Genomic DNA, 22,258 nt, shown 5'->3' with positions numbered 1-22,258 from the left:
TCTTTAAAGTTTTTTAATCATGAGACAGTGCTTTCTTGAAGTCTCATTCAAAATACATGTTTATAATGTAGTAAGCAAATAATAAAAGTGCATCCCTAAAAAGAAAAAGCTTAATGCATACATTAACTAGTGTTTCACTAGTTCACTATGAAGAGTGGTCAGGAGCTAAACTAACTCAATGATCATACCAGCCACAAGATTTTAGGCTAAAATTAATTGATTGTGAAGTTAAGACATTTCCAAATAAGTTGTAAGTCTTTCATAATCTCCATCCTGGAATCTTGTGCTGCCAAATGGGCATTAACTTTGGAAACCAGATCAAGGGCTAAGTGACTGAACAATGGAGGTAGCTGTAATAATTTGTTATGATAGGTGTAATAAAAACAGAGAGACAGAGGAGTAAACAGGAGGATATTAACTGTTCACTTTAACACTTGGAAGAAAAATGATGGAATAAAATAACAATTTTTGGTAAGAACTTAGAAGCAAGGATGAATAGTAATTAACAGAGGATTGTGAAAACCAAAAAGATGTTAAATCAACTAAATTTCTGCCTTACAGACACAAATCTTGATTTTATGGACTTCTCATACTGTCTTCTACAAGACCCTCAGAAGTAAATTGATGAAGCATAACTTAGATACCCACAGACCTACTCATCTTTGGCTGAGGTTAAGGCTGAGGTAGTTGAAAAATTATAATTGGCTTATCATTAAACCAGCAATGGCTTGGTGGCTGCTGGAGATTCTAAAAGGGTATTCAGACATAGCAGTGCAAAATAATATCAATAGCCTTAACAATAGAAGCACAGAATGGTATACAAGGCATCGTGCTTTCAAACAGAAAACAGAAACTTAATTACAGGTCATTCAAACAGTACAATTCCATGAACCAGATAATGCTGGTTTTAGGGATAACCAGCAAAGAAAAATTTATCAGATTGTATTGGTAAACATTCGATAATGATCTCAAGCAAAAAGGTGGATAAGGAAGAACTAACCATTAAGAATATCGTGCTCTTCCTGGGGAGAGATTGAGATGCTGTCAAGTCACTGAAATGACATTGCTCCCTTCTTTTCGGACAAGATGGATATACCAATAACCATAGGACTAAGCAACACACTGGAAGAGTAACTATGAATATATCTACCAAGTAGGTCAATGGAAAAAGCTTATTTATTTCAGTTTTAACTGCATAATTACTGGGAATGAACAGTAATAATTAGATGACTCAGACGACAAATGTTAATAATTCCATGATTGTCAGAATTAGACTAAGATCTCAATAAACTCAATAAACTAACAAAAAATAGACATCAAAAAGCCACATAAAATTGCACAGGAAATCCAAATTAAATGAGTGGGAGCAATTCAAGTTGTAATATGCAGTGCAAGCATGTTTTGCAATGACTGACTCAATTATGCATACAATAGGAAAATAAGCTAAAGGCAGAGAACTCCTTAAGCAAAAGAAGGCAGAAACACCTGCTGTCTTTTATTAAATTTATGATGCTCAGCTTTGCAGCAACTGTGTTCCCTCAATATCTTTTATCTGCTTGTGCTCATACATGTGCTTATATAAATCTTTAAGGTAAGCCAACCTTCTCGTTTGGATGATTTTTCCCCCAATATGTCTAAAACTGGTATATAAACAGAATAATATTAGATAACATTTAGTAGAAATTTAACTGTGAAACTTAAAATCATCCACAGGCTTCCCATATTTTTGTAATATACACCAAAGTCTGACAGTAAAGTCACTTTTTAGGCAGTAATACATGTAATAATAAAAGCTCTCATGCTGGTATATTTTTCAACTGATCTGTTAATTGCCAAAAAGACAAACAAAACTTGTATCAGCAACTTGCCACTCACCACAGTGAATTAGAAGATCATCATGAAATTCATATAGTTCCTCCCGAATCTCCTCTGGACAGGGACAATCCTCTCCCAGTTGAAAATTCAGCAACATATTAATCTTCAAGGGATTTAAAAGATAGTTAAAAAATGGAAATAGCCTAAGACATATTCTAGTATATAGCCATATTTTACCTGTTTATAACTTTGGTTTACATCTTAAATTCTAGAATGCAAGCTTCAGCATTCTGACATTCAGTATTTTGCAGCATGGAAAAGATTTATTTTCAAATTCATTTTGGTTCTCCAGCAAGTCAGGACTTTATTTTGTCATCATAAAGAGTTTTTCTAATCTTTAATTAATTTATTTTTCTTTTAATATTACCTGTTCTTGAGGAGGAGACCGAAATTCTTTAGTCTTCTTGGCAGTCAATGCAGCAGACATGTTCAAGGCTTGCATGAGTTCATTGTACCTGTATTTCTGGTTATACTGCAATTTTGATACATAACGGTCGGCAAATGATACAATTGCTTCCACTCTATGTTGTAGTTCACAGTCACAAAAATAATTGAGTAAATGACACATCTAGGATAGAGAAAATAGACAATCTCAACAGCTTTACAAACTCTGGGGAAGAACTTGAGTGCATACTATACACTAAATCAGACTGTAAAAATGAGAGACATTTTACCCGTATTTTTGTTTTAACACTGTAAAGGTGACAAAATGGTAGTTTCATTATCGGATTGATAATATTATATTGCATGCAAAATCTTTCTTTCCTTGCACTCAGAATATCTACAAACTATGCACTAGTTTGGATTGGAAGGGCCATTTAAAGATCACTTGGTCTAACCCTTCCATTTTTATGAAATGAGTATGAATTCACATATCTATTTTGACTGTAGATACATATAGAAAGAATTGCATCATCATCATTTTTTAAATGAATTTGCAGTTTTAAGGCAGAGTGGAATTAAAGACCTTCAGAATTTAAAATCTTAAGTATAGAATAGACAAAAAGCACAATCCTTTTTTTCATCAAGTGTAGAATAGAAGTAACATATTTATAATAAATGGTCACCTGAAGCTTAACAGATTCTGGTAATCTTGTCTGCAACAAGCCCTTTGCAGGAGCTTTTGCTTGTTTGATTGCTTTCTCTCCAGCTTCTACTGCTTTTTCTTCAACTTGTGTCACTTCTTCCTTCTCTGTCCTCTCTTCAGTTTCTTCCTTGTGATCTCCAAACACAGTGGGATCAATGAGGAGTAACACCTGCTTCACATCATCATCATCAAAAACACCCATTATGAGCAATGTTGCTATCAGTTTAAGAACAGGAACAAACTGGAATGCAACCTGTCCTCCGACAGGGTCTCGTATATGGCTCCCACTACACTGTACTGCCTCTGTTAACATACTTATGGCCTTGGACTTCAGTATCTCCAGGGATATCTCTGGGATGGATGTCTGATGATCTTCACTGGTTGCAATGAAGCATGGAGTAGAAAAATTAAAGGCTGGTTTAAGACAAGTGCTAAGCCCTACTCCAGGTAAACCATGCTTCTTTGTTTCATTGGGATATAATTTAATATTTCGAGTTTCATCTGTTACTGGAATGATAAATTCATTGCTCATCATGAGCTTGGCTTGCTTGGCGTGCTCCAAGTGAATACTAATGAGTAAGTCATAGAATCCAGAACGTAGAAGTCCAGGTAAGTATTGATTGTCTATTGTAAAAAATAGCTGAGATATGTCCACATGGCTACAAAGTGCATAAGCAACTCTAGTGTTACCTAAAGCACTGACTGAACTATAGAGTTTTAAAGTGTGGTAGTGAAACATCATCAAATCTTCTTGTTCACATAGTTCCAAAATATCAACACATCTGTTATGAAATAAAGAAAGAGAACACCAGTCAACTCCATGAATAAGGACTTTGAAAAAGAAAAGTTTTATAGCCTCTGAACATTTCAGTCAGTTCCTCTTCAAACCACTCATGTAGAAGTTGATACTAAATAATCTTAATACATGCATCATTAAAAGACAGTACATGGCGGAAATAATTTGTTGAGACTCTTTAAAATTAGTACTCCATAGGAAAACAGACCCCAAAAGCTAAGATGGAAATGCTTCTTCGGAATCTATTGTAAATTAGAATTTGTTTTTAAAATAGATGTATTAGGCATGCCAAAAATCTGCATTGCTACCATTACTAAACAGTGTCTTTATAGTTTACTCAGGATTACTGGTTCATTTTCCACAAGACATTCACTCTTTTCTTGAATTCAGTTTTATTAACAATAAATAAAATTGAGTTTTGAATCATTAAGACAAATTTAAAAATTACTAATAAAAATGCAGCTGTTAAATGATCTTTCTGCTATGCTTCTGCTAATAGTTTGATTTTTCACTGGTTATGACATTTGATATTTGAAAAGATCTTTATTATCCTCACTTTGAAGATAAAACCTAATGAAAATCAAAGAAAGGCATGACCTTCTCAAGAAGAACATAAGAACTAACTTAATTCATGTAAATTCAGTGCAGATGAAAGAGGAAGAGACTACAGATTTCTATCATAGAAAAAATCAGCAAAATAGTACTTGCATGTTATTTATGCTTGTTTTTCTCAAGCTGAGAAAAATCTCTATTTCTCTATTTTTAAAGACCTACAGATTTAAGAGATGCTATTTCAATTTAAATTTAAATAAAATTGAATAGCCATGCTTTCTTTTATGCACATAATCTTAGTACATGACAAAAGCTCAGTCTCTTGTATTTAATTAAGTTTCATGAATACAATAATATCTGATATGATATCAGGTAAGATCAGAAAATTCTCAATAACTCTAAGGTAAATATTCAGCAAGGCAGGTTTAATCATTAGGCGGACATATTTTTTCAGTATATTTTGTCCACATCGAGTAATTTTATGCCATTATCAATGTACCTGTTTTCTTCTGGGATGTGAAGTGCCATCATCTGCAGAGGTTCCAAGCACTGTACAACCCAGCCATGACGCTCACTGACACGCTCAGTTTCTACCCTTAGAAAGCTGTTTGGCATCCGGCTCCATAAAACAGGTGTAATTGTTTGCACATCAAGGCGAGGGGGACACTGAGGTATAGGATTTCTTTCTTCACTTTTAAAAATTGCTGCTGATAAAGGCATGGTATTCTGAAACAAATATATGTATTAATTATTTTTGAAATATGTAAGTATGGATAAACTCGTAACACCAAAAGGAAATATAACTTTAAAATAGCAAGGAAATCACAGAAAGGCAGATGCTATTGCAACAAACAAAATTCATTTAAACTCCCCAATATTAATGGTGCTATCCTCAAATAATATTAGTTTATTTTGACAAATGCAGATAATCAATTAACTGCAGATAATAACAACATTTACAGAAGTTAACTTAGAAGTCAAGTTACAAGTAATGCCTTTGATTCAACCTTCCTAAACAAATATAACTGAGCAGGAATTTGCATGAAAATAAACAGATTTAAAAGAGCACATTTTCATAAAGATTGTCTTTCTATAGAATGCAAAAATACTTCCTACCTTTAATTTACCAAGTTCAAACTGAATCAAGTTAGTGCTTGTAGGCTGTAAAAAAGTTGCTGGAAAAAGCTTCGTGTTTGGTTCAACCTAGAAGTAAAATGAGACAAAATTTTTAAAGAATTAAAAAAGGAAAAAAAAAATCATCTCCCCAAATATGATCTAAAATAAATACTTACACTTCATGACCAAATAATTTAGATCCTTTACTAAATAAAGTGTGGAATAATGTCTACCTATAATATAGTAAAGTATTTGCAGTTATTTTTATAGGATCACCTGATTTTGAGACACGTGTTTTCTAGCCTTATGTGCTCTCAACACCTATAGGAGTTAATTTTGGTAACACAGTGTAGTTTCTTCTCAAAAATATCCAAATTCAACAACTTTTTCTAGAGATTGAGAGCACATCATGGGACCATAGCACAAATCTTTATTTCTGATTAAGATTAGTGATTTTCTAATCCATGCTCTAAGTAGTAGAACATAATTTTTTGAAAGAGCTCTGTATTTTCAGGCCTAGCATTGGTCTCCAATCTTATAAAATCACAGGGAATCACAGTGCTGTAGTTTTAAAGTTTCTGGTTGTATAGGGGACTTTTGTGACAGCTACATTTTCTTTTTTCCCCATTATAGTTGGACTCAAAGTGCAGGTCAGTGTAAAATAACCAATTTATTCTGAAGAACACTGGACAAGATTACTCACCACCACTGCCATGAAAAAAATTAAAAATATAATTATAGAATAGTATATTATTTTAAAAATTCAGTGCATCAGGGTGGCTGAAAAAAGTACATCTATACAATTAAGTCAAAGTTTCAGAAGTTCAATTAAATATATTATTCACATCATGGTGCATTTTGTGTATCATGTACAGACATTGTACATAATAAGCACAACTCCAATATTTGTGCTGTGAAGGAGTCCTAACTTTGAGGACAACTATTTATCAAAAACTGTTTTCTCAGAATTATGACTATGGGCATACACAAAATAATATAGGGCTAGGTATTAACATTCCAAACTTTTTGGTAAGATGAAAAATCCACAAACCCAAATCCAGAAAAAAAACCCCCAGCATTCTGTTCTGGTTGGTGTATGGGGTTTTTTCCTGAATTCCAACTTGGCATTCAATAGTTAGGTCAAGAATTACAGAAAAAGTAATTTCCTCCCTTAATTATGTCGTGCCTTCTAAATAAATCTCTGAAATAAATAGGCCTTTTAAAATGGAAACAGCATACAAATATTGTCCTTCTATTTAGTTAAGAAAACTGGGAAGTGCATGCAAACTGTTATAAGACTAGAAGAATTACCTAGACCAGACAAATATCAATTATTTCTGGCAATTGGAGTGGGAGACTTGATTTATTAAACTATTTAAAAGGTTTTACTTTATTGTAGAAATATTCAAGACATGGAAATGAAAACTGCATAGTACTATTTTCATTACTTTCAAAAAAGGAGAAAAGATTTAAATTACTCAAAATTAGAAAAAAATTAAACAATATTTCACCACTGGCTCTAACAATCTTGTTGGCTTATAGTATTTCATATAGTGTAGTATATATGAAATGCTGGATATTTTCATTTTTCAGCAGATGAGGTGTAACAGCTTTATTGAAAAAATATTTCCTAAAAGAACTTCAGGCGTTTTTTCCATAAAAAAGAGAAGAAACAGAGGAGAAATAATGGTGTGTGCTGAGAGAGCTTTTAATTTAGTACAGAGAACATGGTTATAGTAATTGCAAGTCACATAAGGGAAAACCTGAAAGCGCTATTTACACTAAATTCAATAATGTGCATCTTCCACATCTGTCTTTTCATACATCTCATAGCAAGATAAGAACTGCTAAAGGCTGTTGATGAAAAAAACCCACATACACTCACTACAAAGGAACACACCAAAGTTCCATGGGTTTGTTCAGATTGATTTGTATCTAGTTAGAAAAGCAACAAAGCAAGGCTTAAGCGCTTTAATCGCCTGTTTTCTTTTCACAGTGGGTTGACATTCAATATTCTCCCAGCAGGGCACACTGAAGTTACTGACCACTATTACAAAATACTCCAAAATTGCAATTACTAGATAACCTCCCATTCCCCTTTACAGGCTGTGTGCCACATTAATTTTCAATGGAGTCAGTATAAATGTTCCATTAAATCTAGTTAAATAACTAATTTCCATTTTGTCTGTACTACAGATTTGAGGGGGTGATATAGAAGAAAGCAATGAATTGTTGTTAACATTGGACAACCTCTTCCACAGTGAGTGATTTACTACAGACAACTGATCTTACCAAGAGGAAATCTCAGCAATCTAGTGCTGAAAACTCCTGTCACCACTGATTCATTTGCATAATGACACCATGTTTTCAAGATATTTATAGCATTTAGAGTCCACACCCCTTGTTTTGGCTTTCTGCATTAATGGATATTAATTTAGGAATTTTAAGTTTTGTAGCTTATCAAATCACACGGTTTCCAAATCACAAATCAGCTATCTTCAGAAGACACAAACACTGGTAATAGTTAACTATTTTTTTCTTCTTAATTCATATCAAAAATTACTATATCTAAAGTCTACTTTTGACCTTCTGCTACTTAAAATATGTATTTCCCCTTCATTGTATAACAGATTCAGTTGGAAAAATAATTTAAGGAATTAACTTTATTAATCAAGATTCTGAACCACACAAACTGAGATATAAAATATATTTATCGGAACATATTGAGGCAATTCAAAAAACATAGCCTTACAAGAGTGAGAAAAATAGGGATAAACCAGAATGATATAGGAAAGCATGTTATCATCACACAAATAGTGTCCAGTTAGATGTCTGAAAAAGACAAGTAGCATCAAAACAAGGAGCTTACTAGATAGCTTCCTGAAAATCTGATAATACCTGATAACAAGTGCCAAGCTCTCTTCCATTGGCTGTGAATGACACCATTCCAGTAGCCAGGTCAACAAAGCATCCGATTTCTATATCAACATTACTGCGACCTGACCTCTGGGAATTAGCAATTACATCTCCTCCCCAAACCATGTAGCAGTTGCTGCGCTTCACGCTGAAAGAACAGGAACAAAGCATAGGTCACACTGAACTGGTGGAGATATACTTAGAGATCCTCAAAGGTGCTAGTTATGCTATTAGTTTGTTTGCTCATTAAAAAACCTTTATTTTTTTCTTCTGTACCAGCAACATCGTGGGTAAGGGATCAGACTAAATACACTTTTTTTTTCCTTTTTTGTAGTTATGAAAATATTTCACAGGCTGCTGTGTGCACTTGTAAATTACAGTAAAACAAACGAGTTCATCCACAGGGAGTAAACATGGATATTAAAGAAGCATCTTTCATTTAAAATTCTTTCCAAAAGAAATTTTCATTCCAATAGAACATTAATGATAAATTCACTTTAACATGCCTACCTAAAACACATTCATATATAAATGAGCACAGAAAATTCATACTCCATAATCAATTTCCTTATTATTTTAATTAATATTTAAAATATTATCAAGCTTGTGAACATCTGATTTTTAAACAATAGTATTAAAATTAAAACTTTAATAAGCTTTAAATAATTCCATACCTTTCATGAACTCTGCCTCTCTCATCGCCTAAGGTAACTGTCACTGTACAATTTTTATTAAGGTCAAAATTCTCACTGTAGAAATGATAGTCTGGTGTTACCCAGCCAACCCAGACAGAGGATGGGTCTTGGCCAGCAAATATCCGTAGTGAGTAAAAATACTGAAAGGAGGAAAAGAGCATATTAGTAATAGAAATTTAAAGTAATAGAAATCTAAATTCTTTCCTCAAGGAATACTGAAATAGTGATTTTAAAAAAACCCTCTCCTATATATCAAACTTAAATAATAGTAATTCACATTCTTCTAATAAGTAATTTAAAATACTCTAAAATTTTAAAAAAATAGACTAGTGTTTTAGGTTGGTGAGGTTTATGTTTACACAAGTCATGCAACTCTGGACATCATTATAAATAAACAGTGTTATATCATAGAAAATTATTAAAAAGGCTTCTTTCAATGGAGCAATTTCTAATTTACATGTGGCCACAAATAAATATACTTCAAAACATTAGAAGATCTAAGCATCTCAGCAACTTTACTTACTGTAGTAGAAGGAGGAGCAATTTCTTGACTGTGCTTTCTACAATAAAGGAAAATCAGTAAATAATTAAAAAAATATATTAGTAAAAAAATATTCATTGTTAGGCTAAGTATACTTAAAAGCTTACTAATGTACTAGATAACTAATTAACTAGTTTGCTTGGTACTGAGTGTGTATTAGCAAAGACTGTACAGGATATAAATATACAAGTAAAATTATTGATTGCAGTTAAGGTAGAGAGTAGGAGAAGAGGCATATTTACAGCAGTTAAGTAAAGAAAGAGATAATTCTGAAAGAGGCAGGACCCATTGATACCTGGTATCTTTAAAAATCTGTCCCACAATTTTTTTTCTTTTAATGAATTAGGCACTTTTCTGGTAACAATGAGCTACTGAACAATAATGTCGATGGAGCAATAATCCAATGGGTGAAAGACTCTGAGCTGGTTTTCCAGCCAAGCTTTTGCAAATCATAAAAATTCAGGAAAAATGGAGCTCTTAGGCAAAGGTCTATAGACCTTGTGATGCAAGTCTTTAGAAAAAGCTCTCTCTTGTCTGGACACAGCATTCTGCAGCAAAGGTGGCTTATAAAACCATGAAAAATAAAAAAATCTGAGTAACACGTATTTTATGCTAATCTGTGCTTAGTGCAAGAATAAGTACAAAATTTTGAATATACAATAATAAAGAATAATATAACATAATACATTTACACTGAAACCATGAAATAGGACAATCAAACCCAAATCCAACCGTTTTTGGAAAACATCAGATGAAGCATTTTCCACACCCACGCCGAAGTTGAATGATGAGTGGAACTCAACTGGCATACTCAAACGACAATATATCATGTCTGAATTACTGTTCTGTGTGCCAAATGTTTTGTGAGTAACTTTTAAACGAGGTGGACTCTCAATGGTTCCATCAATTCTCCATATCTAAAAATAACACAAATATTTTCAAATAATACTATCCAAAATATGCTGAAAATTTCCATTATGCAACTAGAGGATAAGAAAATTGAAAGAGCCAACTTAAATTTTTCACAATTAATTATCTTCAAAACTATGAAGCTTGATTCTCTGACACTGAATTTAACCTGAAAACCAAGCAAAGCAACAGATTCCGTATATCCTGACTATAGTAAATATTTTCAAGATGTTCCATTCAGGAGTTAAAAAATAAAAAGTATATAGTTTATTGAACTAATTAATTTTGAGTACACAAGTCATTGAAAAACTGCATCACAAGAGTAATGTTCTACCACAATATGAAGAAATATTAATTAGAATTGCTCAGAGGGTCATTATGGACTTTGAGTCTGCTATTACTTCACCTTGTGCTGAAAAAGTGAGTTTTCAAACTCAGTGACAGTAACATTTAAAAGACTTTTAAAGACAGGAATAGTGATGAAATAATCCTGATAAAATAAAAAAATATGCTGAGATAATTTAATTGGAATTCAGTGAGATTTATTTTACTTAAGAAGGAAATATTCAGACACAAGCATTAGAGAATAATTGGCTGCACCTAAACTAAAGTAAATGGCCTAGAGAGATTACAGAAAAAAAACTCCTCAGGAATTCAAATTTATCATTTTGGAATATACTAATATGGAACAATTTATAGAAAAGGCAGAATATAATATTCTACTCTAGGATAGATTATTTAGGGAATTTTGGATTTCCTATCACTGGTGCATCATAATGAAAGAATCTGTGACACCATAGGTACATTTAAATGTCCTCAGACTTCAGCTGAACAATTTTCATATATTTAAGAAAAATTTATAGTAGAGAAGGTTTTAGAAGAAAGAATATGTAAGATAGAATTTAAAATAACCCCATAACTAACATGTTTCCAGTAGCTAACCACAACTTAAATTAGTAAGTCGTAAAATAAAGCAGATAAGTATATCCATAGGAATCCATACAACCATAAATGAAACAAGATAGACAAGATCATCTGGAATTATCTAAGAGTGGCTTAATAGAGTTATATGACAAACTATCTGATGACAGTAAGTATTAGTTAGGGTTTAATGTCTCAGCTTGCTAAACAAACAGTAGTTGAACAGGTGTCTCCCTGACATGTAATGTTACCTTAATGTGAGGATGATTTTTTGGCACATTGACAAATGTTGGTAAACGTTTACTAAACCACATAGCAACATCTCGGTTCATGTTAACAGCAAAAGGTTCAAAACCTTCTTGGAGGCCACACATTGTGTAATACTTGAACGTACTGGCATCCATTCCAAGGTTCATGCGACCAATCTGAGATAGGCCCAGTGCACAAATTGGAACAAAACCTAAAGGGAAAAAAAAAAATTAACAGTAACTTAGTTTGAAACCAGATATTCTTTATTTTTGATCCATCTAATGTGGACTAATCTTTAGCTCCTACAATTAATGCATATGAAGGATGACAGCAACAAGGATTTAAAGCCACCTTTTTGTACTAATGTCTAAGTTCAATATAATTGCTACCAAAACCCCTGAGAACTTAGGCACTATCCCATATAATTCGTTATCTTTCTCATTTTTAGATTAATAAACATGGCTTTATACAACAGGCTGGACACTGGAAGCCAACCTTTGCTAGATAAAAGTTATTAACAAAAGTTCAGTATAGTCTCTGAGGGCACCAAATTTTCAAAAAGACTTTGAGATGAGGTTCAGGTATCTCAATACATTCGTTTAAAATTTACTTTATCATCAATAGGTACAATTTTTTTTGCCAGCCTTCATTCCTCCATCATTCACAATGGACAAATACACACTCCTTTAATGCTAGCATTTTTTATGACTCAACTTTTTGATCTCCATATACCTTTAGACAGGGCTGAAAGGCTGTTGACCTATGTCACCATTTCCCCAAGGAATGGAATTTGGAGCAAGATAGGGAAAGCCAACAGTTCAACTTCTAAAGGAGAGATTTTCTCTCCTAAACTGTAAGACTTCAGTACAGCTTTGTTAAGGCAGTCCTTCATTCTTTACCTTTATAAAAACTCTATCAATGGTAAGATCAAAGATGAGCAGTGAGAAACTGCAAAGTTTTCTGGCAATTACTAACAGGTATGAAGTTATTACTGGTTGGAGGAAATGCACTTACAAAGAAAATGTCAATGAAAACATAGAGCAAAACAGTTTGAAAATATTCCCCAACTCTTTTTACTAGTCACGTAGACACTACTTTTTGAAAAATCAAAGGCCAAAAACAGAAGAGGAAAAATATCCCAGGAAAATGGGAAATTTGGATAAGTATGAATAGGACAGAGAAAAAAAAATAAATTAGACTCAAGTTATGTTGTGAAGATCTTTCTTTTGATGCAGACTCTCTGCACAGTACTCATTTTGTCCTTCACAGACATGAACATAGTATATTTATGCTCCAGTGAGATTATCAGAGACTACATTTTTGGGTTTTGGAAAATTTTCAGGATGTTTATTATTACCACTTCTTTTTAGCACTGAAGTCCTGAGAGAAAGGCTAGCAACAGAGAGAAAAATTATCCACACTGACTGTTGAAACCCCATTAATGTGGTTGAAGGAGGGAAGAAATTCAGTTTGTGCCACACAAGCACACTTGAAATAAATTTTTATGAAGTTAATGCATAGCATAGGCTGACGGCCCACATCAATGAAATATGATTTCTCAGCTCACTGAGTTGACACTGTTTTACACCACAATGACACAGACTCCAAGATTCAGAAGGCTGAAAATGACTCCTTTATTTTTGGGATGTCTCTCTCTATTATACTATTTTACACAGACCAATTTGATTGGTGAAACAAAGGCAAACCTCTCAAATCATATTGGTCAGACTAGAGGGACATCAAGAAGTCCCTCCTAGAAAAAGGAATGAATAACAAAGTTACAGTTAACAAAAACATTTCTCCTGTTTACAGAAAATTCCCTGGGAAAAGAATTTCAGAAAACCAACACCTCAGGCATGGAACCAGGGCTACACTGAGTCATTATGACAGGGTAGTTTTTCTGCTTGTTGTATTGTTTTGTCTTCTAATAACCATGTGATTATAAAGGGGAAATTACCATTTTCTATTGCAAAGTCAGCAAATGCAAGTTCTGAACCTTTACTGGTTATAAGCAACTCTCCATTCAAAGTAAAGATGATTGACTTGTCATCCAAGTTTATCATACAACCAACCACATCTCCTGGTTGCCAGCTTCGTCCAAAGAATCCGCTGCCTTGATGCCAACACTGGCCCTAAATGGAAAACCAAGTAAATAAAGACAGTGCTAAAATTAAAAATTAAATACAAAATAAATAAAGAAACCCACATACGCTATTTTTCAGAATCTCAAAGTAATTTGCAAACAGCACTTTTGCCTTAGAGAAAACAGACACATAGAGCAACTATGCCACCCTAACTTCATCAATCTGGAACCTGATAACTACTGTTCACTGGATTCAGCTTTTTGCACACAAGGTCATAATAATCATCCTTCCAGTTCTTTAGGAGACAGCCTTGGGAAGAAAGGACATACAGAAAGCAGAAAAGACAGAATAAGGAAAACAGACTGTGGTTCTCTCAGTTAATGAAGAACCTTTTTCAATTTTTTGTAAAACACCTCATTAAAAAATGGAAATGAATGCTGTATCTTGTTTATAATAATGACAGACTTCTGTACTTAGTTGGGCATAGCCTACAAAGATACAACACTTCTTTGTTAGCATAATCTCATGACAAGAACCAAAATGGTAGTTCTATCCAGTCTGAAACAGAGCTCAGAGATATCTTTATATGAATCAAAATCACTCCAGTAGTTGATGTGGAGTACACAGAGGAAACCTATCCTGCAGTTCTGTGCCTAGCCTGTTTGTAGATCAAAAGAGGTAAAGGTGTACTGACTTTGCTTCCTTCAAATACAAATGCTTGGTCATCAGCTCCCAACTCTACGTCAGGTCGACAGCCTGGCCTGGCCCAGCCAACACGCATATCTCCACCTGTCACAGCTTCAAACTCAAAGTACCACTTTCCAGACTTCACTGCATAGGATTGTTCTACTCTGAAAAATCGTATCTTGTCAATGCTGACTTTTTCCACTGTTTGGTCAGCTGTAAAATAAATAGAGAAAAAGAACTCTCTTTTAATAATTAAATGAAACTATAAATGTCACTAAAAAAGGCCATAATTCTTACTGAAAATACGTACCTATCTCTTGGTCAGGTGGCTCAATACTATAACCATAGCCTGCAAAAGTTCTAACAGCTTCACGTAGGCTGTCTCTGTTCGATTTTTTAGTACGTTCATCTAATAATGCATATGGCACCAGCCGAGGATTACGTTTGTTTTTAAGATCCTGAAAGGGATTATAACATCAAGAAGAAAAGTCTGTTTAGACATCACAAAGACTTTGACTAATGTGGCAGAGTGTTCTGTGGCATCATGTAATGATGAGAAACAGCATTAATGAAGAAGAGTTCTATGAATGTAAGCTCTATTGATAATCTGTTAATAACACTGAAAACCTAAACATAAGAATAAAAGAGAGGGATGGAAATATATTCTCATACATCCAGCAGCTCCAACCATACAGGTCTGACAATCCAAATTTTTATAGATAAGGCTTCTTTTCCTGCTCCCAACCCCCTCTGGCTTTTCCAATTATTCCAAGATTATTATTTTCTTCCATATTTATCACCTTAACTAACACCCCCTCCTAAATTCTGTTCTAGAATAAAAAAATTCACATTCTTTACTTAATCCAAATGCATATAAAGTTCCTACCTGTTGAATGCCATAGGTCCATCCTTGCTTAATTCTATCTTTTGCCCAGACATTATGTGCATTTTCTGCTAGTTTGTCAACTAGAAATTCTTGAGAAGGTAACAATTTCACTTCAGAAAGATCAAGAGGAGCAGGTTTATATCCATTTGACATCATGTAACTGTAAATCAATAAAGAAAAACTGAGAGTCAAGATATCCCAATTATGATATTTAAATCTTTCTGTGAGACATTCATAGAGTGGAAATCATTGTATCTCTGCACTTTTTAATCTCCTACTCTCCCATTTCTTTCCAAAAATCTTCCATTGCATTTGGTCATTGACTAAGATACAAATTGGATTCTAGTAGCGCATCTCGTTTTCCACCTACTTGCACAATAGCTAATTAAATGTGACTCAGATCCATATTTATGTGCCCAAATGGTTGATATAAAGCAACAAAATTGTTATTGAATGACTACTTTTTAATATATTTTTATATTTGTCATTTAAACATTTCAAGTAATTTCTATTTTAAAGATCTGTATGATGACATTAATAAGAACTCATCATACAGATCTTAAGCTGAGATCATACTCAACTTAAATACCATTAAGTATGGTACTTTAATTAACTATTCCATGGGTAAATAAGGACTGCATTACCATTTTTTCCAACACAAGAAAAAAAGTTTAACTAGTGTTCTTACCACTTTGTCACTATAGGACACAAAATGCACATTGACATGCACATGAATGACATGCACACCATCAGGTCATCAGGGCAAAAAGAGGGGAGTTTATTTTCCTACTTCAATTTATATAGATTTTGGGCAATGACCAGGGATTGGACAACGAGGTTGACACCTCTCCCACCACACTGGTCGAACTAGAAGTCCATCAACTGTCCCTCCTCCATAGAGGAATGATAAACAAGAACAGTTTACAATAACATTACTTTTGTTTACATGAAAATCTGTGAGAAACTCCTCAACAAAAATGCAAACATCAGAAGGCTGAAAAAGATCAGGGCGATACCACTTTTTCAGTGAATAAAAAGTTCAGTAATTTTTTAGCAGTAGCTATTATTTTCTCCAATCCTTCCATATAGTATAAGGACTACCTGTCCTTTTAGACATATTCAGATTCTCTTTTGCTCAAATCAGGTTGTTTCCATTAATTAGGACGTTTCAGACAGGCAATAGGTATTTTAACAAGAGAATGATAGCAAATCAGTTTTATGATAGACTGTTTGCAGTATGAACCTTGAGAATAGATCTTTTTGCCTTTTTTTAATTAATGCCATCAACTGTATCAAGACTACCATCTCTCATATCATAAAACTACGTATTTTACCACTAACTTTAAACAAATAACTTTGTTTCTCATGGATAAATTTCTTTCAGGAAAAAAAGACATATGGTGGGTTGATAAACTGATGTGAAATGGCAAGTGTCCAACTTGCTGTTTCTATCTCCTACAATAAAGTGGTAAACCCTTTTTCATCCTATGAATAGACTCTTCTTTTCTATGAGACAGAAAAGCACTACAGTGTTGTATATTTAACTTCGGAGTCTCTGTTATAGGGTAATGTAACACCACTACAATTGCCTGTGGTTTACGTATGTGACAGTTTCTGTGTCAGAGCAACTTCAGGAGGTGACGTAGCACAGCAGTATTCACATTCCAACATCATCACAGCCAAGGTAATGGCCTAACCAGAGATTGTAAGATCTTATCAGGTAGGGGGCTCATATTCAGTATTCTTTAAATGAATTTAAAATATTTTATGTTTATAATAAATATTATAATACGTTGCTGTTACCATAAGATACATACTTTTTAGGAAGTTTGACTTTTTTAAGATCTTCTTCAGCTGCTGGATGAGCATGAACAATGTGACATCCAAGGGCCAAAAGGGTTCTGGCATAAAAAAGGCATTAGTGAAGCACAACATGATAGTCCTTATGCATTGTATAAATATGCAGGAGAAATTATATTTAAAATACATAGAAGTAATTCAAAATAATGGTATTTTAAACCCCACATATTTTAATTTATCAGAAATAATAAATAAGTCTCCTTCAAAGACTAAAAAGGCACAGATCTTGAGATTTCTACCAGTTAATTGAAACCAACAGGATTTGATGGTGGTTTTTTTTCTTTGTTTCTCTGTAGAGACAGTTTTTCTGCATCAGTCTGATTGAGACTTCTAGCAAAGTTAGCAGAATATCTTTGAAAGAGATATTTGAATGTTTTTTTATATCTTACAACAGTATGACGCACTTGAATAGAAATAAAATTTTAAAACTTTATTTTCTTTTCTATTGAAATCTCACTTGAGGGTTTCAGTTGACATTTGCAAATTATAATTCTTCTCTGTCTCAGGCAGTTTTGAGAATTCCACAAGACATGGATGATGTCTTTTATTATCATCCCGTATCTGCAAAAAAAGTAACAGAAAAGAGTACTTTCCTGCTAGAATCAAGAATCACAGTAAAATCCCAATAAATTCTTTGCAGTAATGAAGTCATTATAAGCAATGGCATTTATCTTTGTTCAATGACAGCTACTCATAAATATATAAATCTCCTTTTCCCATGATTCATCATTAATGTACACGATAAATATTCCTCCATAATGAATGAAATAACAAAAGGAATTTGAATGGTTAAAAAAGTCACCAAAAAGTTAATACCACTCTCTCCTTTCATAGTACATGGTCATCTGTTGTTGGTAATATATAGAACACCATAGCATACCCTGTCCAAATTCCAAGTCCAGGTTTGGGCTAGTAGGAGACTTTACCTAATACAGGTGACTATACCCAGAGAAGTCATTCAAAACATACCTTGCCGTATGTCCAGCCCAGTTCTATTTTATTCATTCCCCATAGTTCATGGATATTTTCAGCTAGTTTGTCCCTGATCTTTTCAAGATGAAAAGGAAGAGCAACCTAAGGAAAGAGTATAACAATTCAGAGAGTAAGAGGTTTCAGTCCAAGATCATCTGTATGTCCAAGATCATCTAGTTTAGTTATTATATCACAACAAAAAACGGACAAATTGCTAAGAAAGAGGGAAGATCTTATATTGTGAATTTAAATTTTGAACAGACATATGTTATGGATCTCATTATTGCAAATTTCACATACCTGACTGGTGTCTATTGGACAAGGGATAAAAGAAGCTTGTGAGAGAAATTGTGTTGTACCCAACAAATCCCTTACACCTTCAAAATCTCTTTTATATTCTTTGACTGGTTCCAGTTTCATCTTCTCTTTTGGAAGCAATGCTTCATAACAGGGAGCATAGCCAGCAGGAGGCAGAAATTTAAACTCTCCATGACGTCCACCCAACAAGAAACGAACTCTGCACAATTTTCAATGAAGCAATTAGACTCTTAAATAGTCAGTGTATACTATCATTATGAATAAATAATGTAGAAGCCTAAGCATTTATTTTACTACCATTTACCAAAATGCATGTGTGCTTCATGTTTTGGTAAACACCAAAGGGTTACCAAGCTTTCATACTATCAGATACTGTCAGTAAAACCATCACCTATCCACTATATTTTAAAAATTTGTTTTGGCCAAAGCAAGACTAATTATTTAATGTAATAGCACATTTAAATATTTCTCACTTAAAATCAAATGGTTTTAAGTTGCGGATTTTTTAATGTATTTAAGGGATTTGGGAACAAATTAATTTAAATTGGACTGTTACTCTAAAAATACTATTGGGACTATTGATACATAACTCGAAAGTTTTAAAGTTACTTCTCCGTGAACATATGCAGACAGCTTGGCACATGAGAGAAATTAAAAACCAAAGAAAACACTAAAACCATAATATATTAAGAAAGCAAACAATATTATACCAAATGTTACAACTGGGAATGAGTTCCAGAAACACAACTAAGATTCCTTGTAAACCTCTAAAATGTTATTTTTCTCCCAGATATAGATAAATTTCATAAAAAATTAAGAGTATACCAGGAAAAACAACAAAGACAAAACCTATCCAGCTGTATACTTTGGTCCTCAAGTGGGCAAACTCTAATGCTAAAAAAACACATAAATCTTTAAAAAAAATTTTTTTTAAAGCCAGTTATCTCTAGGAATTAGGCGCTACTTTTGTTGTGATGGGTTGACCAGAAGCCTATAGTAATATTAGAACAGCAGTATTAGAACAATTACATATTTTGTTTACATTTTTAAAAAGAGGAGAAAAACTACCACCCCAGTTTTACTCATTAACTCAGGAGTCCCATGTAAAAATATTTTCTCTGGTAGTAATAGACACAGATGATGACATACATGTGCTGTTAACATCACCTACTATAAACTACCCAGGAAAATGCTCTCACAAAGTATAAAAACAACATCAAGTAATAATGAAAGAAAAAAAAGAAAAGAACAGTTTCAGGAGATTTCTTACAGTAAAAAAGTAATTAATATTTTCAAAAGCTTTGTATTAATGCAGCTACATAGTAGGGTCACTCCTGGGCAATAAATGAAATTAATTTACTAAACTTTTCCCAGCCCTCCTTTATTCTATTTGATTCTACAGGAGACTTTCTGAATTCATTGGACATTAACAACAATATGAATTGAATACAGTAAGTTTGAATCTCAGTATTTTAGCAATAGAAGAGGTAAGAAATGGGCAATATTAGTAAAGAGATTCCAAAACTACTTTTCATCAGCTCTGTTTCCTACTGTGAACACAGTATCAATTTTCATGATGATTTAGGTTTTTTACTCCCTGCTGAGAAAGCCAGTGTGAAACTTAATTAGTACCAAATATGGTGCTGTGTTTCTAACATGCTTTTTTCACTGATAATTGGAATGAAACAAAATTAATTTCCCCTAGGTCACCAAATTCCCATAAAATATACTGTCCAGACATTGCAACTTGGGCAATAATTTCCAGGCTCACATTTCACTTTTAAGTGAAATCATCACTGAACAAATCATTACTTCCCTTCCTTCCTTCCAGCTGCTCTTTGGGCAGAATTGAAGCAACAAAACAGAATAAATCATACTAGAATTTGGACAATATTTTGTGTTAGAAGACAGGAGTGAAAACAATTAAGTTGTACTTACTTTACACCTGCTGATAAGCTTACGACAGGGAAGAAAAACCCTTCTGTACTGAAGTTCTCAAACATTCCCTGTACAGGCTGTCCATTAATGCGGAATGAAATGCTGGGTACGCCTAAATCCAAGCAGCAGCTAACCACATCATCAGATGCTAATAAATGCTGATTGACAGATGCTACAGCTCTGGGTACCCGACCTAGGACAAAAGTATTTAGGAATCAGAAGATTTAGGCAGGCTTAATTTTTTAAAATTATTTATTCATTCATTTCTAATGGAGTATGTTACAGATGCTACCTAATCTCCTCTGAAGAAAGATAATTTCTGACATTAGATAATTGTTCAGTAGAGTTGAAATAAAATATTGAATTATGTGTGTCTGCATACACAAATTTTATATACAAAACACAATTCTAGGACAATGTTAATATAATGGATAAAGGCAACACTCTCAGATTATGAATTGTTAGAGTAAATGTCATAACTTACTTCATTCATAGACACTCATTAAAACACACCTTTCATTTGTATGGCCCCACTATTATTTTCAGAGCAATTAAGAACCACCTAGATGTATATGGCATTTGAAGGCAATGAGAAATATGGGGAAACTAAGGATTTTGTCTACATGCCTTGAAAATTGCACATTAAAACATAAGCCAGAAATTGAACAATCTAAAAAGTAACCATCATTTACTCTTCATGCAAGAGAAATCTGGAAGAAAAAATAAAGTGCTAGTTCATATTTAAAGACTCTATACACAAGGACTAAAATAATAAAGTTGGCAATAGTGTAGCAATTATTATTTTTTATTGACCAAACTTTTATGAAAATATTTCTTAAAATTTTAATTCTATTTGTCAGATCTATCAACAGGTTTAAAAATAACTGTCATTTTCCTTCAAGTGTAGATTTAAAGCAAAATAATAATGCAAAGGTCAATTTGTATAGAATTAATTTATCTGAGATCAATGCATCCATTGATTTTAGACAGATAGAATTAGTTCAGTATTGATCTAGACCTGGAAAATGCCATTCTGTGATCAAAATCATGAAAACAGAAGCAATCTGCTAAAAAGCCTAATTGTTATAATTCAATATTGGTTAACATCAGACAAGAAGTCTGATCTGAACTTCTAAATAACTTATGATAACCTGGAGTTCTGAATGCAGCTCACTATAAAATAGCATGTTATAGATACAAAGAAATGGAAGGTAAAGGTAGGTAAATGTTAAGTATAAATGGTAGCCCGCAAAGTACTCACCAGACCACAGATGAAGGCCATCAAACCCAAAAGAGTAGAGGTCATCACCAACACCATTGCCTCCCCATCCTTCTCCACCTCCAGGATAGGGGGCATAACCTGAAGTAGAGGCCCATCCAACTCGTAAGTGGGTGGGTTCTGCCGTCAAGAACGGATCAACCTGATCAATTATTAACTCAAAGTACCACTTCTTGTATTGTGCAGAGCCCTCAGCAACACCCAAAAATATGTTTGGTCTTATGCTAAGAAAGAAAATGTAAGCCAGTTAGTGTAAACATAAAATGTGACATAGGAGTTATATTACTGTATAATTGTCAAATTCACTTAGCAAGTGTGATGTAAGTGTAGATACCCACACTTTGTTTATAATATTTTAAAGAGTGAACCATTTTGTATAAATTTATAAAGCTGCTGTAGAATCGTCTTCTAAGGTAGAGGTTTCATGCTTTGAAAAACTTACAGCCAAAACAGAAATTACAAGATCCTTTCCTAAAATCAAAAAAACAGAAGGGTTGCCAGGTAATGAAGTCCCTCTTAAAACACACAAGTACTTCAGAGTATGTTTACATACTCTGTGCCTGTTTTGACTCAGAAA

At 33.4% G+C, this 22,258-nt stretch overlaps 1 protein-coding gene across 1 annotated transcript in view; it reads right to left on the bottom strand.

The window, feature by feature from the left end:
- RYR3 (ryanodine receptor 3) overlaps positions 1–22,258 on the bottom strand; it is a 190,127-nt gene that overhangs the window by 91,107 nt on the left and 76,762 nt on the right. The window contains exons 18-37 of the mRNA XM_083863077.1: positions 21,664–21,905; positions 20,403–20,595; positions 18,447–18,663; positions 18,144–18,248; positions 17,632–17,735; positions 17,132–17,215; positions 15,315–15,474; positions 14,739–14,886; positions 14,436–14,641; positions 13,615–13,789; positions 11,660–11,868; positions 10,311–10,495; positions 9,561–9,597; positions 9,017–9,177; positions 8,325–8,490; positions 5,427–5,513; positions 4,810–5,036; positions 2,943–3,744; positions 2,243–2,443; positions 1,876–1,978 (exon numbers count right to left, since the gene is read on the bottom strand). Of these exons, the coding sequence (XP_083719203.1) occupies positions 1,876–1,978; positions 2,243–2,443; positions 2,943–3,744; positions 4,810–5,036; positions 5,427–5,513; positions 8,325–8,490; positions 9,017–9,177; positions 9,561–9,597; positions 10,311–10,495; positions 11,660–11,868; positions 13,615–13,789; positions 14,436–14,641; positions 14,739–14,886; positions 15,315–15,474; positions 17,132–17,215; positions 17,632–17,735; positions 18,144–18,248; positions 18,447–18,663; positions 20,403–20,595; positions 21,664–21,905 (3,812 nt within the window). The remainder of the gene's footprint in view (positions 1–1,875; positions 1,979–2,242; positions 2,444–2,942; positions 3,745–4,809; positions 5,037–5,426; positions 5,514–8,324; positions 8,491–9,016; positions 9,178–9,560; positions 9,598–10,310; positions 10,496–11,659; positions 11,869–13,614; positions 13,790–14,435; positions 14,642–14,738; positions 14,887–15,314; positions 15,475–17,131; positions 17,216–17,631; positions 17,736–18,143; positions 18,249–18,446; positions 18,664–20,402; positions 20,596–21,663; positions 21,906–22,258) is intronic.

The sequence above is a fragment of the Zosterops lateralis genome, assembly GCF_965231275.1.
Source record: "Zosterops lateralis genome assembly, chromosome: 6".
In the NCBI taxonomy this organism is placed as follows: Eukaryota; Metazoa; Chordata; class Aves; order Passeriformes; family Zosteropidae; genus Zosterops; species Zosterops lateralis.
Note: the sequence above shows the minus strand (reverse complement) of the source record. Positions and strands in the feature narration are given on the sequence as shown.